The sequence below is a fragment of the Peromyscus californicus genome, unplaced genomic scaffold (assembly GCF_007827085.1).
Source record: "Peromyscus californicus insignis strain IS unplaced genomic scaffold, ASM782708v3 Scaffold_8__1_contigs__length_139910024, whole genome shotgun sequence".
In the NCBI taxonomy this organism is placed as follows: domain Eukaryota; kingdom Metazoa; phylum Chordata; class Mammalia; order Rodentia; family Cricetidae; genus Peromyscus; species Peromyscus californicus.
In genome coordinates, this window is record NW_026294606.1 from 125,833,228 (window position 1) to 125,858,565 (window position 25,338).

Here is a 25,338-nt window from a genome sequence, read left to right on the forward strand (position 1 = left end):
CCTCCTTTTCGTGTTTCTTCATCTCCTCTTCCCAGATTTCTCCTATTTATTCTCTCTGCCTGACAGCCCTGCCTATCCTTTCTCTTCGCCTTGCTATTGGCTAGCTGTTCAGCTCTTTATTAGACCAATCAGGTGTTGCAGATGGGCACACAAGCAACATGAAAGAATTCAACACATGTTTACATATTAAACAAATGTTCCACAGCATCAACAAATGTAACACATCTTAAAATAACATTCCACAGCACCCATGGCCCTGCACAAACAAACATGACGAACGTCGACAGAACCAAAGCCAGGCTCTATGAGCAAGACATCCTGACTGAGAATGCAAGGCGACCTGCTACCAAATGCAGTCTTCTGGTCATGACACGGCCACTGCACTTATGGATTAGGACTGAGAATGCAAGGCGACCTGCTACCAAATGCAGTCTTCTGGTCATGACACGGCCACTGCACTTATGGATTAGGACTGAGAATACAAGGCGACCTGCTACCAAATGCAGTCTTCTGGTCATGACACGGCCACTGCACTTATGGATTAGGACTGAGAATGCAAGGCGACCTGCTACCAAATGCAGTCTTCTGGTCATGACACGGCCACTGCACTTATGGATTAGGACTGAGAATACAAGGCGACCTGCTACCAAATGCAGTCTTCTGGTCATGACACGGCCACTGCACTTATGGATTAGGACTGAGAATACAAGGCGACCTGCTACCAAATGCAGTCTTCTGGTCATGACACGGCCACTGCACTTATGGATTAGGACTGAGAATACAAGGCGACCTGCTACCAAATGCAGTCTTCTGGTCATGACACGGCCACTGCACTTATGGATTAGGACTGAGAATACAAGGCGACCTGCTACCAAATGCAGTCTTCTGGTCATGACATGGCCACTGCACTTATGGAGGCATTGCAGCTACGATTACCCACATCAGAGCAAGCCCACAAGGCAGGCAACATCCCAACAGGCAGCACTAACTGGACTCAAAGGCTTACTAAATAAATAAATAAATAAATAAATAAATAAATAGGGGGGAGAAAAGGTAGAGGGGGCTGGAGAGATGGCTGAGTAGTTAGGAGCACTGGCTTCAATCCCCAGCACACACATGTGGCTTACAACCATCTGTAACTCCAAGCCCAGGTTATCCAACACTCTCTTCTAGCCTCCAAGAGCCCTAGGCACACATATGGTACATAAACATTAAATAAATAAATAAATAAATAAATAAATAAATAAATACATGATTTTTTTTTTAAGTAGAAGACATGAAGTGAGGGTGAACTGTGGGGGTGGATATGATCAGAACATATTATATGTACAAAACTGTCAAAGTAAAAAAAAATAGTCTGTTAAGAAAATAACAAATGAGGAGATAATTGGGGATGTATATTTTCCATTTATAAAGTAACTGAGGGACTCAGAGAAGACAGACATTCTGTTTCCATATAAGAACATAAGCCAGCCTGGAACTGCCATGATTATTATCTCAAAGAAATGAACATTATCCTAGACTCCTAATTAAAATATAGCTGAACTGAAATAAGATTCATGTTCCCTACTGTTCTAGTTTGCTGTGTTCCTGACCCTGAGGAAACACTTCCCTCAATGATGCTAGTCTTCTATTAACCACAACTGAGTTTTCAGCCCCAGCAGCCAGCATCTACTGCCCTAGTAAAGCATACCATGTTTCATTTCCACATATTCTTCATTCATATATATCACAGGAACAGCCCCAATAGAGTCCTCAAGGAACACTCAAACTTCCCTGAGATTTCCCAAGTCAAGCTTCCATAGCCTGAATTTCTCTCAATACTTTTATCTCCAACCCCTCAAAGAACAGCCTATTAAACTCAATGCCTTCCCAGCCAAAAGCTCCAAGCACTTCCACAATCCTCCCTGCAAAACATGGTCAGGACCATCACATCAATAACCCCACTGTCTGGTACCTAACTTCTCTCCTAGCTTGCTCTTCTGTTACTGCGATAAAACATCGACTGACATTTAGCTTACAGGTTACAGTCCAACACTGAAGGAAGGCAGGACAGGAACTCAAGCAGGAAACAAGAGGCAAAAAGGAAGCAGGACCATGAAGGAAGTACTGCTTACCAGCTGGCTTTCCACAACTTGCTCAGCTTGCTTTCTTATATAGTCAAAGACATGCCCAGGGGTGACACTGCCCACAGTGGGCTGGGCACTACCACATTAATCATAGGCACAGGCCAATCTAGAGGTGATTCCATTCCTCAATCGAGGTTCCTCCTTCCAGGTCCACATGTGTCAAGATGACAGCTAACAGTGCACCCACTGAATAAGGATCCACAGGATGAGGTCCTGTCAGGTTAATGAGGTCACAGCTGCAGCTGACAAGAGGATGCTTGTCACTTGTGTTCAAGACATGCAAGAAGCCAGTGGGAGACTTTATTTCTAACCAGTGTATCAGGGGAAAACTAACTGCTAAATGATTAAAGATGCTCACATGGGGAGTTATATAAAGGCTTTGAATTTCAAAGCTGCTAAAAGACAAGTAATTTAAGATTTCAGAAAAAAAATCTAATTCTGTAAGCTTTGAAAATTAATGGAGTATGCTGTATGTCAACTTCAAACAAAATGTACTCTTGAAAACAGTCAAGAAACAAAACACATTAATTAGTATTTTATAGGCTTCCTAGCATTTGCCAAGTAAAGATCAAGAAAACGATTAGAGCACATTTTTCTAAACTATATCAGAGTTTTATTTTACTTGTATTTTAAATTTTTCCTGAAAACTTTTTTGTTTGTGAGTAAATAGCTTATTTGGGATGATTAGTTTGTCATCCATTCTTAAATTATAGCCTCAAAACACGTATTTAGAGGAAAATAATCATCCCATCTTTCTAAGTGTTAGTTTATAAAATTTCAGGATTTCTCCTTGTTTAGAACTACTCAGCAGCGTTTTGGATGAAGTTAAGCACAAGGCACAATCACAGAAAGCCCTCTCTCCAGGCCAACTGCACGTCAGCCATGAGAGCTCTGTGTGTTCTCCACAGGAAGATAAGAAAAGAGCTGTCTCAGTTGGGGTTTCTATGCTGTGATGAAACACCATGACCAAAACCAGCTTGGGAAGGAGAGGGTTATTTCATTTACACTCCACATCACAGCCAAAGGGAAGTCAGGGCAGGAACCTGGGGGCAGGAGCTAACGCAGAGGCCGTGAAGAAGTGCTGCTTACTGACTCACTTGCTGCTGGTGGCTTGCTTGGCCTGCTTTCTTATAGAACCCAGGACCACCAGCCGGGGGTGGCGCTGCCCACATGGGTTAAGTCCTCCCACATCAGTCACTGATTATGAAAATGCACCACAGACTTGCCTACAGGCTGAGAGAGTAGGGGCCCTTTCTCAACTGCGGGTCCTCTTCCCAAAGGACTCCAGCTTGTGGCAAGCTGACAGAAAACCAGACAGGACAAGAGCAAACAGAATATTAGGAAGTAAGACATTAATAAACAATAGCCCAGACATGATAATAAAACACAAAATGGTTCTGTTCATATCCTACAAATGAAGAACAATGCCATGTACTCATCTCAACTGTCTAACAAATGTAAAGTATCTTCTAACTAATGTTTTTACAAAAATGTCAGGGAGCACACCACACACACACACACACACACACACACACAGAGAGAGAGAGAGAGAGAGAGAGAGAGAGAGAGAGAGAGAGAGAGAGAGAGAGAGAGAGACTCACTCACTCAAAGAAGAGAAACAACTCAAACTTTCTAGATTCTGAAGTGATTTCAGAAGAGAAAGAATATAAGGCTGGAGGCTAAACAGCCTAATCACACAAATGTGCCTGCTTTACTTGTAAGAAAAGCTGAAAAGATACTTTCACTCTTTAAAGACCTAGAAATGAGCTTGCCACCAAGTCTGGCCCTAAATTATGGGGGAAAGTGAGAACTCACTCCTTTCAAATGTCTACTGCCATAGATTCATGAAGAAAATGACTCATCCAGAAGGGGAGAAGCAATAAAAGGTATGATATTTAGATTACTTTTCTCCTACTGTTACCATTGTGCTGGTTTCAAACTGAAACAAACAAAGAGACAAACAAACAAAAACAAGAAATCTTTGTGCAGTCCTTTTGAAGAATTATCTAGATCAGGCTGGCCTGTGGGAATATCTGCAGGGGCGTGCCTTGATTTCTAATTGCAGTAGGAATACTCAGCACCTTGTGGGCAGCACCACAGTCTAGGTGGGGATGGCCTGAACAGCACAAGAGGGAATGCTAGCTGTGTGGGAGCAGGCAAGCAAGCATGTGCTTATTCTTTATGCTCTAGACTGTGGGTGGGATGTGATTTGTTGAGTGACTTCTGGCCTTGACAGTCCCAAAATAATGGACTGTAATTGGAATTGACAGCCAAATGAACCCTTTTCTCTCCCAAGTGGCTTTTTGTCAGGATATTTTATCACAGAAACATATAAAAAGCTAAAACAAACTCCCTTCATCAGAGCTGCTGTGCTATCTAGAATAGACCCTTAAGATCCAGCCTGTGGCTAGGCATGGTATGCAAGTGCACACCTTTCATCCCAGCACTCGAGAGGCAGATGTAGGCAGATCTCTGTGATCTGGTCTACAGAGTGAGTTCCAGAACAACTAGAGCTATGTAGCAGGCTTTCTCAACCACCAGCTCCCAAATAATGAAACAGAGGCTTATTATTAGCTATGAATGCTCAGCCTTATCTTATGTTTGCCCCACTGGCTCTTGTAACTTAAATTAACTTGTTTCTCCTCATCTGCATTTTACCTCGGGGCTTTTTACCTTTCTTTCTTTCTGCATGTCCTATTTTCCTGCTTCCTCTGTGTCTGGCTGGCCTGCGGCTGCCTGGCTAACCCTGGGCGTCTCCCTCTTTCTCCCTTGTTCTCTCTCCTCTCCTTTCTCGAGCCTAGATTCCTCCTCCTATTATTCTCTTTGCCCACCAGCCCCACTTATCCCTCTACTGCCAAGCTTTTGGCCATCAGCTTTTTATTAGACCAATCAGGTGCCTTAGGCAGGCAAAGCAAAACATCTTTACATTGTTAAACAAATGCAGCATAAACAAATGTAACACACCTTTACATAGTTAAACAAATGCAACATAAACAAAGGTGACACATCTTCGCCTAGTTAAACAAATATTCCACACAGGGTACAAAGAGACCCTGCCTTGAAAAACAAACACATAAGCAAGCAAGCAAGCAAGCAAGCAAACAAACAAACGAATAAATAGATCTGACCTGTTAATCTCAACTGAGGGTTGACTTCAACCCTCAACTGAGAGCTCTTTCTCTCCCTCCTATATCTCCATCACAGTTGTTTTTAAATGTGACCTATCTCTATGCAGTCTGTGGCCTAGAATGATGGTAGAGTATATAGTGTGGAAGGTTAACTGAAAAGGAGATCACATCTCTGCAGCCATGGGTAAGTTGTCATCCATGCTGAAGTGATGTTTTCTTTGGTGTTATGGCTGCTTTGAGTCATCTATGCTGTATAAGTAATCCTTCATCCATGTAGGCAAGCATAAGAAACTCATAGGTTTGCCACATTGGACTTTGTTCTGTTGCTTATATCCTTTCTGAGGAGTAGATGTTTGTTCCCATCTCCCCAGCAAGAGTTCATACAAAACATGGTGACCTACATTCATTCAAGCTCTGAATCATCCCTCACACTCCATGTGCATTACAATAATATAGTCCACTTCCCTACTTGAAAAAGACATAGGGCTCAAGAAAGGTTATGACAATAAAAATACTTGAAACCCTGACATACATGTGGTATAGACAGTGCTGTACAGGACGATTCTCTGAGTCACCTCTGCCACCATCTTCATGAGTTTAGCTGAAAATATCATCACCGCTGGGCTTGCTGACTATTGACAGCCCATCATTGGAGTAGGTACAAGGAGAGTCATGGTTCATCACCCAAACATCTAACTCCTGCCCTACCTAGTTCTATGTCTTCTACCCTGATTGTGGATAGACTCAGAAAAGAGCTAGACTATATAGGCTAGCGAGGACTAGGGAGAGGTTCCATCTACATAGGAGAGGTTCCATCTATATAGCCATGGGCGAATCACCATCCATGCTGGGTGCAGACCTTTCAGTGCAGCTGCTTTGAGGGCCACACATACTCCTGCCCATAACCCCTCACCCATGCACTGTAAGCCATCCTAATAAACCCACTGATTCTCTAGAGTAAACTTCAGTGAAATGGTTCAGTTTGTCATTAGCACTCTAGAGAGAGGTGTGGGCATTGTTTATGCCTCCTTTAGGGAAGTAATTTTAGCAAGATAAAAACTCAAAATGATTCAACTCACCATTTATTTTAATGGTCTACATTAATAATACCTATGGAAAGCAATATTAATTCTTTATAATTTGAGGGATTTTAAATAGTTTAAGTTAAACTCAAGCTCTACTTAAAAAAAAACATAATTATGGAAACTACTTGGTAAAAGTGAATAATATTTAGAAAGGGCCATTACACACTGGCTAATCATACCACAGAGTTGGGGAGAGAGCTTTATGCCATTATATCACTACCTTTCATTTGATAAACAATTTCAGTTTATGTCTGTCAGCTTGTTTAGCAAGCAAGCACATGAAATTCATGGCTCTTACAACACTTCCTAAAGAGAAATGTTGGCCTTATAAAACTACTTGGCATTCATGAAGGGATACTTGGGAAGTGAACAGTACTATCACACTTAAAAAAAATTAACCATAATTACATCAATTTAATGTGTGCCATACTAGATTAATTCCAGCAACCAAAGTACAACATACAACTTTCTTTTAACATCTAAACAATCTTTGCAACAATTATCTGCAAAATCAGTTCTCAGTAGACAAGAGATGCCTTTGTTGGATGCCTCCCTTTCAGCTAGTACTAAGTACACTTTTTCTGCCAACTAATGATGCTGCTGTATTCTGTTGGCAAAATATAGTACTTTTTAAAGTTGTGACTTCAAAGATAGATCTCAGAAAGTCTATCTGCTATCACATTTGAAAACTTTTTCAAGTAGAAGTGGCACACGCCTTTAATCCCAGCACTTGGGAGGCAGAGGCAGGTGGATCTCTGTGAGTTCAAGGTCAGCCTGGTCTCCAAAGCGAGTTCCAGGAAAGGTGCAAAGCTACACAGAGAAACCTTGTCTCAAAAAAAAAAACAAACAAAGAACCCAATATATTCATATGGTCACGACATACACAACACTAAGAGATCACTGCTGAACATATTTGCTCAAGAAGCTGGAAACTCATCTGAAGGGCACACTCTAAAGGGAGAGGGTAAACATTAATACGTGGAGGACCAGTACCAAGTACTTTTTATACTCATTCTTTTTTTTTTTTATATTTCATTCTTCTCACAGTATGAAGCAGGTATTACTGTGATTCATACTTTACAGATAAACGACAACAACAACAAAACAGAAACATGTGGAAGTCAACGTATCTAAATTGACACATCTGGTAAGATTAGAAGCCAGTATATTAACTTGTCAATTGTCCTGAAAAGAGCTGGCACAGTAAGCCTGCACCTGACAACCTCAGAAAAGAACGTTCACAAAGTGTAACCATTGGCCCCCATGTGCTAACTTGTATTTTGGAAGGGATTCCACTATTCTCTCCTAACAGTGGCCTGCATATCTAAATTAATGTGGTTTAGGCTACACCAAATTTTCTCTTGGGAGTCTGGAATTAAGGTGTAGGCAGAGGGTACATACACTAATAAAAACTTGAGGAGGAGGAAGAGCTCTAATGAGCTACTTTGGCATATAGCATCATACATGTGCTGCTCTGGGAAGCTGGTACCTTGTTTCCTACATACTGCTAGGTGCCTCCTTGTTCAATCATGCTCTCTCTGTCTCTTTTTGCTATAATGAACCACAAACTATGACTTTGATAAGTGCTGTGAGAATCATTACAGCTGATGTCATCTTAGCAACCCACGACACATCAAAGTATATATGTGGACATGGTGTTAGGAGTTAGGGACTCAACATAATAGGTAAGTAAAGAGAACAGTGTATTATATTTGTCTAGAACTTTACAGTTTAGACAAACATGCTAGGTGTATTGTTTCTTTCATTTCCATATAACATTCTAAGGTTCTGTTTCCTAAAGCTGTAATTCCTGGCCTCTTTGCATGCAAATGAATGAGACATTATACTTTAAAAAAATTCCCCTTTGCCACAGCAATTCACATATCCAAAATTAATGTTGACAAAGATAGTCTTTAAATAATAAGTTGTTTAGAATTATTCGTATTTGATAGCTTCCTGAGAATCTGGATCTTTATCATAGAAAAAACAAATCAGGAACACAAATTCAAGTCTAAACAATAATTTTCAATCATCTCTCACTGAAGGTGCTACTTCAGTTTCAGGATTTCAAAGGCTTGGGCTGGGAAGGGAGAGGCTGATTTAAACTCCATGGCCTGTCCTAAGACGTGGCTTTCAAAGATGTTGTAGCAGTACTGGTTAAATGAATCCTTTAGAGCGATATGAGAATTTCAGTCACAGGCTTTACCTTATCAGCCTGCCGCATATAGCAGTAGAGAATTCCTCTCATACACTTTATAGCCGAGTGCTCCAGCTCATGGGTCCTTCCCTTGTCATCGTCAATGCGCCTGGGCGAGAGAGATAACTCAGGAAACAAATTGGAATTGCATTTGAAAAGAGTGTAGAGCTTTTGATAATTAAGTATTTAACTACTGACTAATCCTGTGTTCTGGTGACATCTACTAATTCTGCCAGGGAAGTTTCATCTTCCCAACAGATTTAGGCAAAAATAAAAAAAAAAAAAATTTAAAAATTAAAAAAAAAAACCCTCATGGTAAAACTTGTGCAGCTTTTCCTTGCTTCATGAGGGTGAGTCAATTCTTTTTAAAAGGGAATTTTCTACAATGATCTAGCTAAAATTAAAGCTTATTTCTACACTAAAAAAAAATCACCCACAATTATTTGAAATTCACTGTTACAAAATGCAGACAAGCTATCTCTTTATGATATGTAATTCCCAATTGGATTCAAAGAAGCAGAAATTAAGGTAGGCATAAGCTTTCTTTGCTGTGCCCCAGGGAGCATATCAATCCTTAAAGAGGCCTCAACTAAACACACATCTTATGGTTTATTCTGGCATCAAGTTTCAGTTTTAGTTTAAAAATCAACTGATCTTTTTTTTACTTCTCTTGCTTTAAAAAAAATACCAGCCAAAATCTAATCATTAAACTAGATTAAAATGTTCTTTCTGGACAAAAAAAAAAAGTCTTTAATTATGAATGACCTTAAAAAGTAGAAGAAATAACCAATGCTAAAAAAATAAGAATGACACACTCTTTGTTTCACTTAAATATCTGCGGATCACTGCCACTTGATAAAAACTATCCATGCCTCTTTAAATAAAGTATACTAAATTCTGTTTCTGTAGCTCTCAAATATAGAGGGGGCTGAATGTCAGAAACATAAACAATGGGCACATCTTTGAGCCTATTGAATGTGGGCATTAAACTAAGCATAGCATGCATTTGTCCTGTATCCTCTTTCTCCCTGATATCAGACAGAGATAGGCAAGCAGCACCACCCACCAATTCTGCATGGATAGTGTGCCCAGCAAAGTAAGACTCAATTCTCTTCGGAGGTCTCTGGGATAGGCTGCGGTCTGACTTTAGCCCCTCTGCAGCATTTACTCTCTTAAAGCAATTTCTGCTCCTGTGTTGTTTCAAAACTTTCAAATGTGCAAAACGTTAAAACACTACTACAATAAATAAACCACTTATTCTTTATCTAGAGTCACCAGCTATTCACAGTATCTTGTCTTATATTCCATATCTCAGTGTAATTTTTCTTTACTATTTGAAAGCTACAAACATCATTACAAGCATCTCTAGAGAGGAAAAAAAAAGGGCATTCTCTTACATAACCATAAATTACACTCAAGACACTTAAGAGTTGATTCTGTATTATATAATCCACAGTCTATACTAAAATTTATCAATGATCTCCAAAATATGCTTTATAGTACTCTTTTAATGTCTTACTGGGAGCTACTAGGAGAACACACACAGCTCACCTGTATGCTAGAGCCAAAGCCCAGGCGCCCGCAGCACAGTACAGGCTCTCATGGACTTTGGACTTCTGATCTCCACCACATGTTTTAGTAGGAAAGAGACCTGTAGTTGGACTTTGATACATCAGCATTGTTGACTTGACTATAAAAAAAAAAAAGACAAAGACAAAGAATGAACGTACAATCAGCCCATTCTCTTGGTTTCTTCATCCTATTTTTGACAGTTTTGTTGTTTCTAAACTTAGCTTTAGCATAAAACTTTCAAAGATATTAAGCCACTTCATCTCACCCTGGCCAAATGGAAATCCACACTTCACGAACATGTCTTTATAGTTGTACAGAAAGTGCTCAACTAATTAGAGCATTAAAAGTTTGTAATTATGCTGGTTAACGTTAATAAATGATACAAATCTTATTAAACTAACATCAGACACAGGGGAGAAAAGACTGACCAAAAAATATGACTATAATATTTTTGTCAAACTCAATTAGGTGAGAAAACTTAAAGCAAATGTACAATACATGATATCATTGACTTCCTAAGTTATAAGGTCAATTCTATTGCATTCTGAAAACTAAATGGTCCGCAATTCAGGGAGGAAGAAGGAAGACCATGAAACAGGCCAGAGACCTGCATTTCACTGATGACTAGTGTTTACCAAGGTGTTCATTTACTTACTGAACTGTACAGGTTGGGGATCTGTTTAAAATTCTCAAGTAAAATCCCATTTTTATATAGCAAGACAGCAACAGGGAAATTAGTGTGGACATAGCAAGGGTCTGAAATCAGTGCTTTCCTCTCCTTGACGGAGTCCCAAACTAGGAGAGCAGATACCCTACATGACATTTTCATACCTCCTAAAGGAAACTTCATTTCTGTCTAAACAGTTTTCTGTATAAACAAACACTGCTTTTCTCAAAATACACTAAATCAATGTAACCTACATTAAGATATAACAACTTTCTCTTTTTCTATCTCTTTTCATTTAAAAAATGTAACAGCATATATTAGTTATGTATACTGGGTTCATTATGACATTTTGATATATACAGATACTGAATTTTGATTATATTCACCATTACCTTTTCCCAGCTAGCTGCCTCCTAGTTAATGCCTCCCTCAGTCCTTTGGTGGTCCAATGAGTTTCATTAAAGTTGCTTACAATAGTAAAGGATGCTTACAGGAGCCTTGGCACCTTACCAGTGGATATATGAGTGAAGAAAATGTCTCTCCCTCCCCTATCAGCCGAGTATAAATCGTCAGGCAAGGGTGAGGTCCCATAGGCCCTTCTACTCCATGACAGGGTGTTATTGGGTCCGATCTTATACAGATCTTTTAAGGTCAAGAATGCAACAGTCATGTTGAGCTCAGAAGAAAGTTTTCTATACAGCTCCCTTTCTCCAGCTCTGACATGTTAACACTTCATTGTTTTGGTTGTTGTTTATTTGTTTCTTAAGACAAGGTCTTACTATGCAGCTAATTTGGAATTCATAATCTTCCTATCTCCATTTCCTGGATGCTGAGTTCAGGTTGGGCCACCATACTCAGTACTGTTGTCTCAGACTAAACAAATCTTTCCCAGAACATTTTTGTCTTTCTCATGGTAAAGAACTGGTCCCCATAGTGAAAAAGTAAATACTGGCTATTTCTTTTAAAACTACAATTACTACTATTTAGATTGTTATTGCTATAAAGATAACAAAAAAGGGCAATATAAGAATGCATGTCAGAATCTTGATGGAAAATAAGCTCAAATAAAGCTTATATGAGGTTGAAACTGACAAAAAAAGAAAACCATGTTTTAGGCGATGAATAGAATTTTTTACCCCTTACCATAAGAGAACAATAAATATCACAAGAAGCAAGGTTGCAAAAAAAAGAAAAAGAAAAAATAGACATTCCAATTATGATCTGATAAACAAACAAGGATTCCATTTATATATATCTCAAAACTGCTTTTTCCCATTGAAAAACAAGTTTGCCACATTGATCTTGGACAAACAAAACTTAAAATCAAACAAACCAACAACTAAAACCTCCAGAGGACCTGATACTATTAATGGAACAATTATTGAGACTGCATCTTTTACTTGGTTAGTTACAAACTAACTACATGTACATAAATGGTCAACTTAACACTCATATGAAACATTTGTTTATTAACAAAAAGTAAAACATACTCAAGTTCTAAAATGTATTAAGGTTGGCATGGTGGTACACACCTTTAATCCCAGCACTCAGGAGGCAGAGACAGGTAAATCTGTCAGTTTGAGATCAGCCTGGTCTACATAAAGAGTTTTAGGACAGCCAGGACTATATAGAGATGTTGTCTCAAAATACCAGAATAAAAAAATAAAATCTATTAATACTTAGGAAGGTTAAAACAAACAAAAGATATTGGTAACATAAAATTATTCATTGGCTGTGGATTCCCTTTTACAATCCATTATAGAAACACAACTGGAAAATATAGCTACTTAAGCAGTGAAACTACCCCATCTCCAAATTACAGAATAATATTTCAACATAATATCTGAAATATAACTATGGAATAGTGAATACTAATCATAGCTACTATGATTTCCTCAGGTGGTGCTTACCAATTCTGTAATAATGATCCAATTTATCCCATAGTGTTTCATTACCAGGTCTTGGAAGATTAATGCTTTTAAGAGGTTCATAAACTGAGCCTAAAAGAAAAATGAAAACTCATCAAATTAGGTAATTTTCACCCAGATAAATGATGAAATTTTCTAAACAAATGATGGTTCAATAACCAACAATATAATCTCCAGTTAATTTCTGAACTGCCCTATTCATTTCTGGTAAAAAATTTCAGTAAGAGAAGAGCATAGAAAAGCCCTAAATGCTGTCCTGCCCTCAAAGAAACCATTCCATCCAACAATATGGTGTGTACACCAGGCCTAACAACCTCATGCCCCTAACACTCATGGAGTGGTCAGAAGCTCAGTGATTTCTATCAATGAGAAACAGATCTAACTCCAGACCACATGAGCTATGCTAATACTTAGTACATAATATCTGTGGAATGATCCCACTTCAAAAATCTCAACAATAAAGAGAAGGTGCACACATCCCAAAGTCACCCATTCTAAGCATATTCAATTATGTTTCAGTAGCTCACACACCCCAGAGACATCTGCTCTATATTCAGCTATGTTTCATACCGGGATTTTTAAATTTTCATGTTCTCTTGCATTACTATCTTGACTACAAGCAAAACTCACTTATGTCTCTCAGTTATGGAAACTATTCTAAGGCATCAGCAGAGCATGCTGCTCAGAAGCTACAGAATACACAATAATCACGATGATTTGCCACAAAGTGAGTACAGAAAATTGCGCACTTGACTATGCACTTTCTCAGCTACTACACGAAAGGAAGACACCCAAACCATCAGCCACCAGACTGAGCACTAACTCCATTCTTGCTAAAAGCACTCAGAAATCATAACATCTCAGTCATAATTAACTCATCTCTAGATTCAGATAATATGTGCCACATAGTTTTAAAAAAAGTACAAAAATTAACTTACCATTTACCAAGGTTAGATAAATCATGTTGACATAAATTAAAAGACTTTTTAAATAAAATTAAATTATTTATTATCATAAAATTACTATGTTCAGTATGTTAATTTAAAGCCAGACTAGGGCTCAGAGATGTCTCTGCAGGTAAGAGTGCTTGCTGTTAAGCTTAACAACCTGAGTTTGATCTATGGAATAGTGGAAGGAAAAACCTATTAACTGTCCTCTGACCTCCACATGAGGTGGTATGGCATGCCTGCCACTCCCCTTAAGCAAACAAATAGAAATTTGAAATAATATGCTCTGAGTTAAGACATTTTCTGAAGGGTCTTAGTAACAGTACCAACTGAAATGGCTCCATAGTAAAGACCTTTGCAAACATACACTGATCACCAGAACAACTTTCCTCCAGTGACACAGGAAACAAAAGCCTAGTTATGTTCACTGCCATAGCTGAGGATATATACAAATGTATGGAAAGCTTGTCAGTTGGGATAGAAAAATGAGACCACTGCTAATTAGTGATGTATTAAAATTTGGGGAAATATACATTCCCAGTGAATGTTCATATACTAAGAGAGAAACAGCAGATGCAAATGATCACAACTTTTAAGCATGAATGTGTAGCCTGAAGACAGTGTTGCCTAGGGGAAAAGATTATGAACAAATAATATTTTTGTTTTTCCTAATATCTTCTCTACTAGTAAAGATAATATTTTTCATTACATGTGAAAAATAAAATTATCAAAATTTGAATATATAGAGATCTGGGGAGAAGTCTCAGTTGGTAAAGTAGTTGCCACATAAACATGAGGACCTGGCATGGGATCCTCATGAACCCAGGTAAAAAGACGGGTGTGGCAGTGTCTGTACATATGTAATCCCAGTGCTGGTGAGGCAGTGACAGGCAGATCCTCAGAGCTCAAGGCCACACAATCTAGCCAGATTCATGAGCTCCAAGTTCAATGAGAGAATCCATCTCAAAAACTAAGGTGAAAAATGACCAAAGAAGACATATGATGTAACCTCTGGCTGTCACATGCACATGTGCACACCTTCTTGCACATTGAACACACACACAAACACATACAAACATATGCAAAACATATAGACACACAAGAAAATGAATATGTACTTCTATTACACTTAAGTCGGATGTAAGTGCACATGGGTAGAAATTGAATGTGCGAAACTGAAACCAGTGGCAGGTTACTTCAAAGATAGTATTGATTAATCATGGTTTCAGACTAAAATATTATTCTTTAAATGTCATTGTATTTAATACTACAGACTAAAATTACTGTTATATACTTTTCTTTACAAAAAAAGCATCAATGAAGGGGGTTTCCATTTACTTTTTATTTTCATGAAAACAAACAAAAAGAAAGGATTCTTTAAAAAATACTTATTTAGTAAAAGGTAAAACATTTGGCAAACACAAGGTTCTCAGTTCAGTCCCTAGGGCAGTGGAGGGGGAAAACGAGACACAGGGAAGGAGGGAGAGAAAGAGAGAGGAAGAGGATAGAAGGGAGGAAGAGAAGAGAGAGGAAACGAGGGAGGAAGAGGAGAGGAAGTAAAGAAAGCCTGTTCAAAACAAAGCAGAAAAGTCTAATCATCTTCCTTCCTTCTTTCCTTCCTTCCTTCCTAAGATTATCATAGTATCATTATTTCATTGAAAATTCCTAATTTTCAAAGGAAGTCTGCCTGTGTTTAAGCACCCTGACACAACTAGAGTTATTTGGGAACAATTAAAAAAAAAAAAGCCTAGACCAGATTGACCCATGGGTAAGCACTTTCTTTTTTTTGTTGTTTTTTGGTTTTTCGAGACAGGGTTTCTCTGTGTAGCTTTGCAACTTTCCTAGAACTCACTCTGTAGCCCAGGCTGACCTTGAACTCATAGAGATCCGCCTGGCTCTGCCTCCCGAGTGCTGGGATTAAAGGCGTGCGCCACCACAGCCCGGCAAGCACTTTCTTAATTAGCCCATTGTGAGAGGTGCCATCCCTGGGATGGTGGCCCTGGGTGCTATAAAGAAAGAAAACTGAGCAAGCCACGAGGAGCAAGATGATAAGAAGGATTCTTCCATGGTTTCTGCTTCAGTACCTGCCTCTAGGTACCTGCACTTCTTGAGTTCCTGCCCGACTTCCATCACTGATGGAATGGCACCTCAAAGTGTAAGGAAAAATAAACCTTTACTTCCCCATGTTGCTTCTGGCCTTGATGTTTTATCACAGAAATAGAAGCCCTAACTAGAAAAAAAAATGGTAAGAGCAGGGGGTTATTGCTGTGACAGACCTGTCTAGGTTTTTGGAGGATTGTGGTAGCAGGTGAACTTTGGGCTGGAAAAGGTATTGAGTTCTCAAGCCTCAGTGGCTGCTCTGAAAGTGGGAGCTTGGAAGATGAGAATGTTGAAAAAACACAGGCAATGAAGGCCTGACATGGGACAATTCCAAATGGAAGTTTGAGAGCCCCTTAAAGAGTGGGGGCCATTTATGAGATACTTTAAATTAAGGATCTAAAGTTTCAATCAGCTGGGGCTGAAGAATCAGTGTGTTAACAAGAGGCCAGCACCACTGAAGTGTAACCTTTGCTTTACAGGAACAATGGATGCTGGTCAGCTGGGGCTAGATAATCAGCTGTGATGAGAAGAGACCAGTATTATTGAGCGAAAATGTGGGAGCATATCCTTGGGGTCAGCACACAGAAACTGTGGCCTCCACTGCATCTCATGCTGGCAGCAGAACATGGTAGTATAAGAGTCACCAGGTTGGTGTTAGTTTTGAAGGCATCGAGGGGTTCATAGAGAGCAGCTAAGGCTTGGCCCTGTGTGGTAAGGCTGGCATCCCTGAAGATGGGCTGGGACAGGCCACTGGTGAAGGTGCAGCCTCGGTTGCAGTGAAAGGCCCAGGATTGAGAGGGTCATAGAGCGAAGTTGAAGCTTGGCACCAAAGCCCCTGAAGAGAGCCCAGAAGTGGCTATTGGTGAAAATACAGCCTAGTTGCAGCAGGAGACCATGGCACTTTGGAGATTCCAGTAGCAGTGCCAAGCAAAGCAGCGCTGAGGCGTACAGGAGGCTTGAGACTACAAGACAAGCTGTGTGTGTGCTGTGAACGGCAAAGCCACGGGTGTGACAGGCCTCTGGAGGCCTGAAGATGATGAGTGAGTCACAGGCAGTGGATACTAAATGATTTACACTGTTGGAATTCAGTTTGCTTTGTTTGATTGTGAATGTGCCTTAATTCTTCCTTCCAGAAGTAAGCAAGGATGCAATTTCTCTTTTATTTTACAGGAGCCTGAGGTTAAGAAACTGAACTTTTAGAGACTGAAGGGACCCTAGCCCACTCGAGCATGTGGCTCTGGCAGGCCTTGCCCTTCTCCCCATTTCCTCCGCCTTGCTAGAAACTGTTAAGACTACATTCCTAAAGCTAGCCATCAAGGTCTAGACCCTCATTTGGCCATTTCTTCCTCCTGAGGCTGACTACCAAGGTCCAGTGATCAGAAGTCCCCTTTGGTTCACCTAATTAACATGCCCCATTAAAATTAAACACCTCAGCTGGGCGGTGATGGTGCATACTTTTAATCCCAGCACTCAGGAGGCAGAGCCAGGAGGATCTCTGTGAGTTTGAGGCCAGCCTGGTCTACAGAGCGAGATCCAGGACAGGCACCAAAACTACACAGAGAAACCCTGTCTCAAAAAAAAAAAAAAAAAAAAAAACCACAAAACATTAAATACCTCATCCTAACATGGGGTTTCCCCCTTTACCTTTATAAACTGCCATTTGCCTATGGGCCAGGTCTGTCTCCCCTCTATCCAGAGGCAGTCCTTTGTCCCTGTGGGACAAATACCCCTGCCCCCTTTCCCTTGTCCCCTTCCCCTTCTCCCCATCCCCTATCTCCTTCACCACCACATCCTAGCCCATTCTAACACAGAGCTCCCATTCTTCTCTTAAAAATTACACAGGCAAGGTCATTTGCACTGTTTTCTGCCTGAGTCAGAGAGCAGTCATTTTAACTTTTCTTCCTAGCTTAATAACGGATCTCTCTGTGAAAACAGGTGTTTGGGTGTGGTTTGTGCCTAATCCAGGGTAGGGTCCCCCATGGTTCAGGGGTCCCCTTCAGAGACTGGAGTTTTACAGAGATTTGGGGGGTTTAGAGAGACTGAATGTTTTAAATTTTGTAATGTTTTGAAGATTTTTAAGACACTGGACTTTTAAGGTGTTTGAATTTTTAAAGACTGTGGGACTTTTAAAAGTTAGAATGATCTATTTTGTCATATTAATGTATCATCTTGAGGACAAATGAGAAAAACATTATAGTTGAATAGTAATGTATTTGTGTGTCAAGTTGACAGGTGGCCAATTGTGCTGGTTAGATTTATGTCAAGTTGACACAAGCGAAAATCATTTAGGAGGAGGAAACCTCAATTGAGAAAAAAAAATGCCTCCATAAGATTGGCCTGCAAACAAGCCTTTGGTGGATTTCCTTAATTATGATTGATGTGGTAGGACCCAGACCATTGTGAGTGATGCCACCTCCAGGCTGGTGGTCCTGGGCACTATAAACAGCAAGGTAAGCAAGCTACAAGGAGCAAGCCACTAAACAGCATTCCTCCATGGTGTCGGCTTCAGTTCCTGCCTCCAGGGTCTTGCCCTGTTTGAGTTCCTGCCCTGATTTCCCTCAACAACAGACTATTACCCCAAAGTGTAAGATGAAATAAAGTCTTTCTCCTCAAGTTGCTTTTAGTGATTTTTTTTATCACAGCAATAGAAACCCCAGTTAAGACAGTCCATGATCTTAAAAACACCTTGATATGATTGATGACCATTTTAATGATCACAATTATGTTGCATCTTTACTAACTAGCAAAATAATGCAAGGATGCTTCACACAATTCATGCCAAAGAGTGCCAAAAATCTGAAGTCAAAGGAAAAGTAATCAACAGTAACATTTTCTTTTATTTTACTTTTGAAACAGGGTTTCACCCAATGTAGTAGGACAGGCCAATAGGGTCAAGGAAATTGGCTCAAATCAGTTGCCAAGGCATGCGCATAACGTACTTCCTTATGAGCCAACCTGAAGTCTGCCTGAGGGCCTAGCAACAGGCGCTGTCAGAATTCCCAGTCACTGTCAGAGTTCCTGATTGTGCCCAGCCAATGAGGGATGACCATGCAATGCTACCAGATTGGGACATAGTTTGGGTGATGGGAGGAAGGTATACAAGGTCTTCCCTGTTATTGAATAAACGAGTTTGTTGCTTACCTTCAACTGACTCCCAGTTTCTGTGCCGTGCCTTCTCACCCCCTCCCCCAAGAAAGCCATTAGGATCCAGCAACAACCCAGCATCCACAATGTGTAGTTCACAACTGCCTGTAACTCTGGCAATGGAGCATCTAAAGTCTCTCTGCAGGCATCTGCATGCATGCTCAAATGCATATACACACATGTGCACACATATGCACACATAATTAGAAATAAAATAAATATATATTTTAAGATAAATATATGAAAGAAAGGAGTTGGCAGAGGACTGGAAATCCTTGAGACCTGGACTCTATGCAAGAGCAGCCTAGGATATACAAACATGGGGTAAGTCGGTGCTATACAAATGACTTTTAGCTTCCTGAGCCTTTGGCCCAGTGCTTTTCAGCATATGTATTCCCCCAGCTTCTTAATAAACTGCCTCTATTTCTATTACCTTAGTATATGTCCCTCTGCAATTCTTTGTCCTGGAACACAAGAATCTTCAGTGGGTACCCTCTAAATTATGAAATTTGTCTATAAAATCAGAGTACAGCCTGAAAGAGGTGGGTACAAATTTCTTTTAAACATTTCAACCTTTTCTTAAACAAGGGAATGCAATATACAGCTAATTCCCTCCTTCCCCTAGCACTTGGAAACTGTGACTAGGCTCCTGCAGGGAATGGGATTATAGCATAGGGCACCTCTCCCCTTCTCAACGTTCTGTGTGCAGTTTATATGGCTGGGATAGAGATTGTGCATGGACTCTCTCCCCTGTTCTACAGGGCACTAGCTGAATTTATGTTGGAGCAAAAAGTACATGCACTGGTAATGGTAATAAGTACTGGACTTAAGATTGCAGACAGTTGCCATTTAGGATCTACATTTTATCTGTGAGCAGCACCAATCTCGCCTGGGATTTTATGCCCTGCTGTAAATATGTCAATGCTCTCAAAGAGCTGTCCACTGAACACGGGTAAGGACAAGAAAAGACGGCAGTGCCCAAGTGATTATCCAATTCTGTTGGGCCCTCAAAGCACCACCATCTTACTAGTATTTCCCACATCACTGGCATGTGTTTGTGTCCAATCTTCCTTCCAGGTTCCCAGACACCTGCCAGGATGGACTGGAATGGCAGAATCAGATGAAGCTCCACTGTTAGCTGCCACTGCAAGCTCAGTTCTGTCACCTGTAACCTGTAGGGTCCTAATGCTCACTGTTTCCTACTTAACTTTGGTCTATATTTTCTACTACTATGATTTATTTACTTCTTCTTTATAGCCTAATTGCCCTCACCTCCTCCCTTTCCATCTACTGTAAGCAATACTATTTGCAAGAGCACAGAAATAATTCCCTGGGTTAAAAAAAAAAAAAATGCTCCTTGAGCATTAGGTCCAAAGGAAAAATCCACAACCATTTGAACTTTTCACCTGAACGGTGACTTAATAAAACAAAAACCTAAGACATTCAAGAATGGAAATCTTTTCTCTGAACTTAGCAGCTTAACAGTACAGTAAAACAATTAGCTAATCAAAGACCACTGCAGACCTCCCAATGAGACAGCCTAATCCCACAAAGGTAAAACACATAGCTTCAAAGATGCTCAAGAGGCAATCCAGGCTGTTGGTTGAAACCTCTGCAAAGAAAGGGTAAGCCTAGACTAGCATTTCAGTGCCTCTGCGGCCATGCTCAGATGTGCCTAACAACACTGGAGGCTCAGAAGATGGAAAAGACACCCTGATCTTTGGGATCCAGGCAGACCCAAGGCTTTCCCAGAGGCCCTGATGAAAGGACAAAGGGAAAAAAAATTCTGCATCCTTGCCCAGAGACAGGCTTGGCAAGGACCAGTCTGGGGCTAGGGCCAGGGCCTCAAAGTTTTGGTTCCTGGGAGCCTGGCTTTCCCCAATGAAGGGCTGTGGTTATCAGTCCTAAGGCAGCTGTGTCTAAGATACCTTGCATTCTCTTGCCAACACTGACCAAGCACTCTGCTGACCTGGCCCACTCCCCACTGAAAACCACATATAAGATGCCCTACTTCTTAACAAACTTGCTCAACACAGCCACCAGGTGTGAAAGACCTCCTGGTAGCAGCTTTCCTATTGTCTTTATTTTCCCATCCCCAGTCCTCTCCCTCAGGAACCTGTCACAAAAGGACTTCCTGGTCAGAGGCACTGGCCCATTGTCCCTCCTCCAGGACAATTACGAACTGAAGGAAAGGAGCGCTGGCACAGCCACCTTCCATTACAGGATGGAAATATCTAATGGAACAGGCTGGCAGAAAAACCAAAGGCAGCACTAAAGATGACCCAACACTTAGCCTGCTCCCTCCAAAGACAGACACAACTTTATATGTTGTTAATGCAACTGTGCTCTGTGTGTTTACAACTGTTTTCATGTGGCTGTTTGTCTGATATTCTCTGTTAAGACAGAACAGAATAAAACTGAATATGACCCTAAAATTGCCCCAAATAACTAACAAAACCTTTGGGTGCTCCAATTTTTTATAAATAATTTTTATTTTGTGCTGTTGTTATTTTTACTTTTTAATCTTTTTTATTTCTTGGCATGCTTAATTTAACAATGTGTGTATAGATGTGAATGCTAGTTACTGAGAGATATATGAAAAGGCCTAGTAAATACATATTCATAAACTTAAAAACTATTATTTTCTTAAAACTATTGAAGTGGTGTTTGGAGCTCTATTAAATGCTTCATAAAACCTTAAAATACTACTTGTTTATAAAGAATAACATTCGAATGAGTCATTAAAGCATTGCTACACTATGAAATTTTACACTGGATACGTGGGCTTTAGTAATGATTTCCTTAAAAGAGATTCTGAAAGAAATAATTCTAAATCTCTTTTTAAAATCAAAGATAACAGGAAAATTATATAAAATGCTTTATGTTAATCAAACTATCTCTGAGTTTTCGGGAGAGGTAGCTTGGTGTCATCCAAGTGTGACAACTTGCGTCTGGTTCTTCAGAATGCAGCTAGGTACACAGTGCATCTGCAGCCCCAATGCTCCTACAGAGAGACATGAGGCAGAGACAGGAGAATCCCTCCCAGCTCCTGGGCCAGCCAGCTTAACATATGCAGCTTTGAACATCTAGAGAGCACACTTCAAACAAAGTAGAAGGCCAGGAACAATGCCCAAGGTGTCCTCTGACCACACTCATAGCTTGGCACATCCTCACATGTGCACACATGGATGTATACAAACATACCCACACACATACATGGCAAATACTTCTAAGTAACATACATTAAAATCCTCTTATTAGAAAAATTATTATGGATTTCTTCTTCAGGAATTTTTTAAATATGTATTACATATGATATATTTAATAAAGCTATGATGAATGTTAAATGATAGATATGTCTGTAAAAAAATTTGTTAAATTTTGTGTTCACAATGAAAATTTAGGGAAATACAATTCAGATAAATAGTAGTATTTTATATTTTTACTCTAGATGTAATAAAAATAGCTGTAATTAAGTTTCAAAATACAAATCGCTAATATATTACACTTGCATTTACACTCACAGAACAATAAAATGTTTGAAATGAGAAAAATCTGAAAATTGTAATGATACATAGTAAGATATTCCACGGGCAGCTTGACACTAACTGTAGCAAAATAAGATTAAAAACTAAGTATGTAGTCTCCAACTGCATGTGCACATACAGGTAACTGAATACTTCCAAAAGTCTAGAAAGACACAACACAACAAATGCTTAAAAGATGACCACTAAGGAGACTAGTATACTTTTATTCCACAAAGCTCCAATTATCTAAATACCCTGTGAGAAGGCATTTGTTTACCACCTGTGCAATTTTCCAAAATGGAAAAAGGAAATTTGAGTGCCTAACCAAAACACATCATACAGAGTTCACATACACCATGCAGTCTCAAAGTCATGGCAAAGCTATGAGGAGGATATTAAACCGAGACACAAGGAATGTATGAATGATGGCGTAAATTTGAACACAGGGCTCTCTGAAGACAAACCAGTGTATGTTCTCTTGTCCTTACAGTCTCATGAAACAACATTTTACTGAGAAGTGTGATCCTTAATCCTTGATTTCATTTCCTGCTTTGAATAGCAAATTGCCCTGAACTGTTTGTGCATGTGTATACACTTAGCTATTACTGAATATCATCTGAACTTTCCACAATGTATGTGTTACCATAGTAAAGCTCAAGCTGGGTAAGAAACATCTGAAACAAAATACAAGCTAGCAAATGAGCAACATGATTGCATAAGAAGGAAGTCAAATTTGCTTCTACACCTAGTTCAAAGATGTGAAGGCCGTGTGCCATTCACCTTTTATTTTTAATAAAAAGATACTAAGTCCTTCCAGTGCCCTTTAGAGAAGAAGAAAGGCCCATAAAATCCATTTAAGGACACTAAATACGACTGGCGTTTCATATGTGACCTTAAGAATACCAATCATTCAGTTAGTGAGTCCATTTTTTCTTTGTATTTATAGTCCAGTACTAGAGTACCTTGCCCAAAAGACTCATGATATCATGTAATTTCTGCAAGGTTAGAACTGATTCAAACAAGTTTAATATTCTTAATATTTTTAAAAATATTTTTTACATTTTTTAGTATATAAGTGTGTTTGCCACATTTACTTATGTGCAATTCATATGCATACCTGGTGAAATGGGTGTTGGATCCCCTGGAACTGGAGTTACAGGTGTTTGTGAGCCACCATGTTGGTGCTAGGAACCTTACAAGTATAACATATGAAATGTGCTACTGATTATTTACATTCACTGTAGTAATCCTAGTGCCAATACAGTCTGGCATACGATAGTACTTATAAATACTTAGTAAGCAATGGGATCATAGTCCTCTGATGTTTTCACTTTGCCAAAGGCCACTTAGAATCAGATGCAATAAATGAAGTGGGGCAGATGAACTTAAGGGTGACTCACATAACCACCACATAGTCTGTGACCAAAGAGTAACTCAACTCACTCAGTTATGGTCTCGATGTCTTTCTGTTCTTATAAAGATGGGTGTGAATGAAACCATGAGTGATGATTAAAAGTGATGTGCGCAATCACTAGACTATGCATGCAGCCTTTTAAGTGGGTCATTCCAGAAGGGATAGCACTAAACCTGAACATAGATGACTTCTCAAGAAAACCCAGAACCACTATAAGATACTTCAAATTTAAATTTAAATTCCAAATATCTAAGATTGAAATTATGCTCTTATTCTAGCATTGACTGAACTATATACAAGGAAAAACCATACCACAGCATTCTGTCTTCAAAAGTAAGATTTATTATGTCTCTTGCTATCATAATAGTCTTAACAATATTACACAGTATATTTAATACAAAATCATTACCGCTAATTAAACATTTTCCTGGTATTACTTTACTTTGTAAAACAGGAATAAATAGAAGTCTAGAATGTTAAATAAAATTACAATAAACAACGAATTATTATTAAGAGCTTTATTTGCAACATTATTTTCTGACCATAAATAAAAATATTCATAATCAAAATAAGACTAGAAATATTTCTTTCTGAATGAGAGCATAGAGTTTGCATGTGTATTGTAAAAGTTTGAGTGTGACAATAATAAATTTAGTATGTTTTTAGAAATAATACATTTAAACAGAGGAATAGTTACTTGGGTTCAAAGTTTCAGTCAGGTTCACTTAGGCCTGTTACATTGGGCCTGCAGTGACACACTGTAACACAGTAGAACACATGACAAAGGAGGCCTGCCCATCACAGTGGCCAGGATCCAAAGAGGAAGACAACAGCATTCCAATATCACTTTCAAGAGCACAATCATTCAACTTCTTCCTGGTAACAAGTCAGGCATGGTGGCGCATGCCTTTAATTCCAGCATTTGGGAGGCAGAGGCAGGCACATCTCTATGAGTCAAAGGACAGCCTGGTCTACATAGAGAGTTCCAGGGCAGCCAGGGCTATATGAGACCCTGTCTCGAAAACAATAACTTCTTCCTGGTAGGCCCCACCTTTCAACGATTCTACAACCTCCCAGTAGCACCAGAGACTAGTGACCAAGCCTTTAACATATGGGTCTTTGGAGGACATTGCAGATCCCAACTGTAACACCAGTAATGAATGCTAGTCAACTTTTTTCCCATAAAATAACCGTTAAGTTTAGAATATTATCTATATCAGGGCAGAGATGGTATTGATCTTTCCTAAACTGTCTGTATATCATCTTTACACTAACAATTTGCTGAAGATCAATGAAGAGGAACTGACTTTTGCAAAGAATATAGTCATTAACAGATCAAACTTCCTTGTATGTAATACAAGCCACATCTTTCAGGAGCCAGTTTTCACTCTGAAGTGAGTGTGATTAAACCTAAAGTTCAGGCGAGGAAAACAGAAGCCACCTAACCCACTTCTCATGGTGGTCCCTAGAAATGACTAAAGTCTTAGAGAAAAATTGTCT

The 25,338-nt window shown here is 39.5% G+C and overlaps 1 protein-coding gene across 4 annotated transcripts in view; it reads right to left on the bottom strand.

Moving 5' to 3' along the window:
• Positions 1-25,338, bottom strand: part of Phkb (phosphorylase kinase regulatory subunit beta) — a 207,849-nt gene that overhangs the window by 151,710 nt on the left and 30,801 nt on the right. For all 4 annotated transcript variants that reach the window (XM_052729028.1, XM_052729030.1, XM_052729031.1 and 1 more), the window contains 3 exons: positions 12,689-12,778; positions 10,091-10,229; positions 8,549-8,648 (listed from right to left, as the gene is read on the bottom strand). In XM_052729028.1, the coding sequence (XP_052584988.1) occupies positions 8,549-8,648; positions 10,091-10,229; positions 12,689-12,778 (329 nt within the window). The remainder of the gene's footprint in view (positions 1-8,548; positions 8,649-10,090; positions 10,230-12,688; positions 12,779-25,338) is intronic.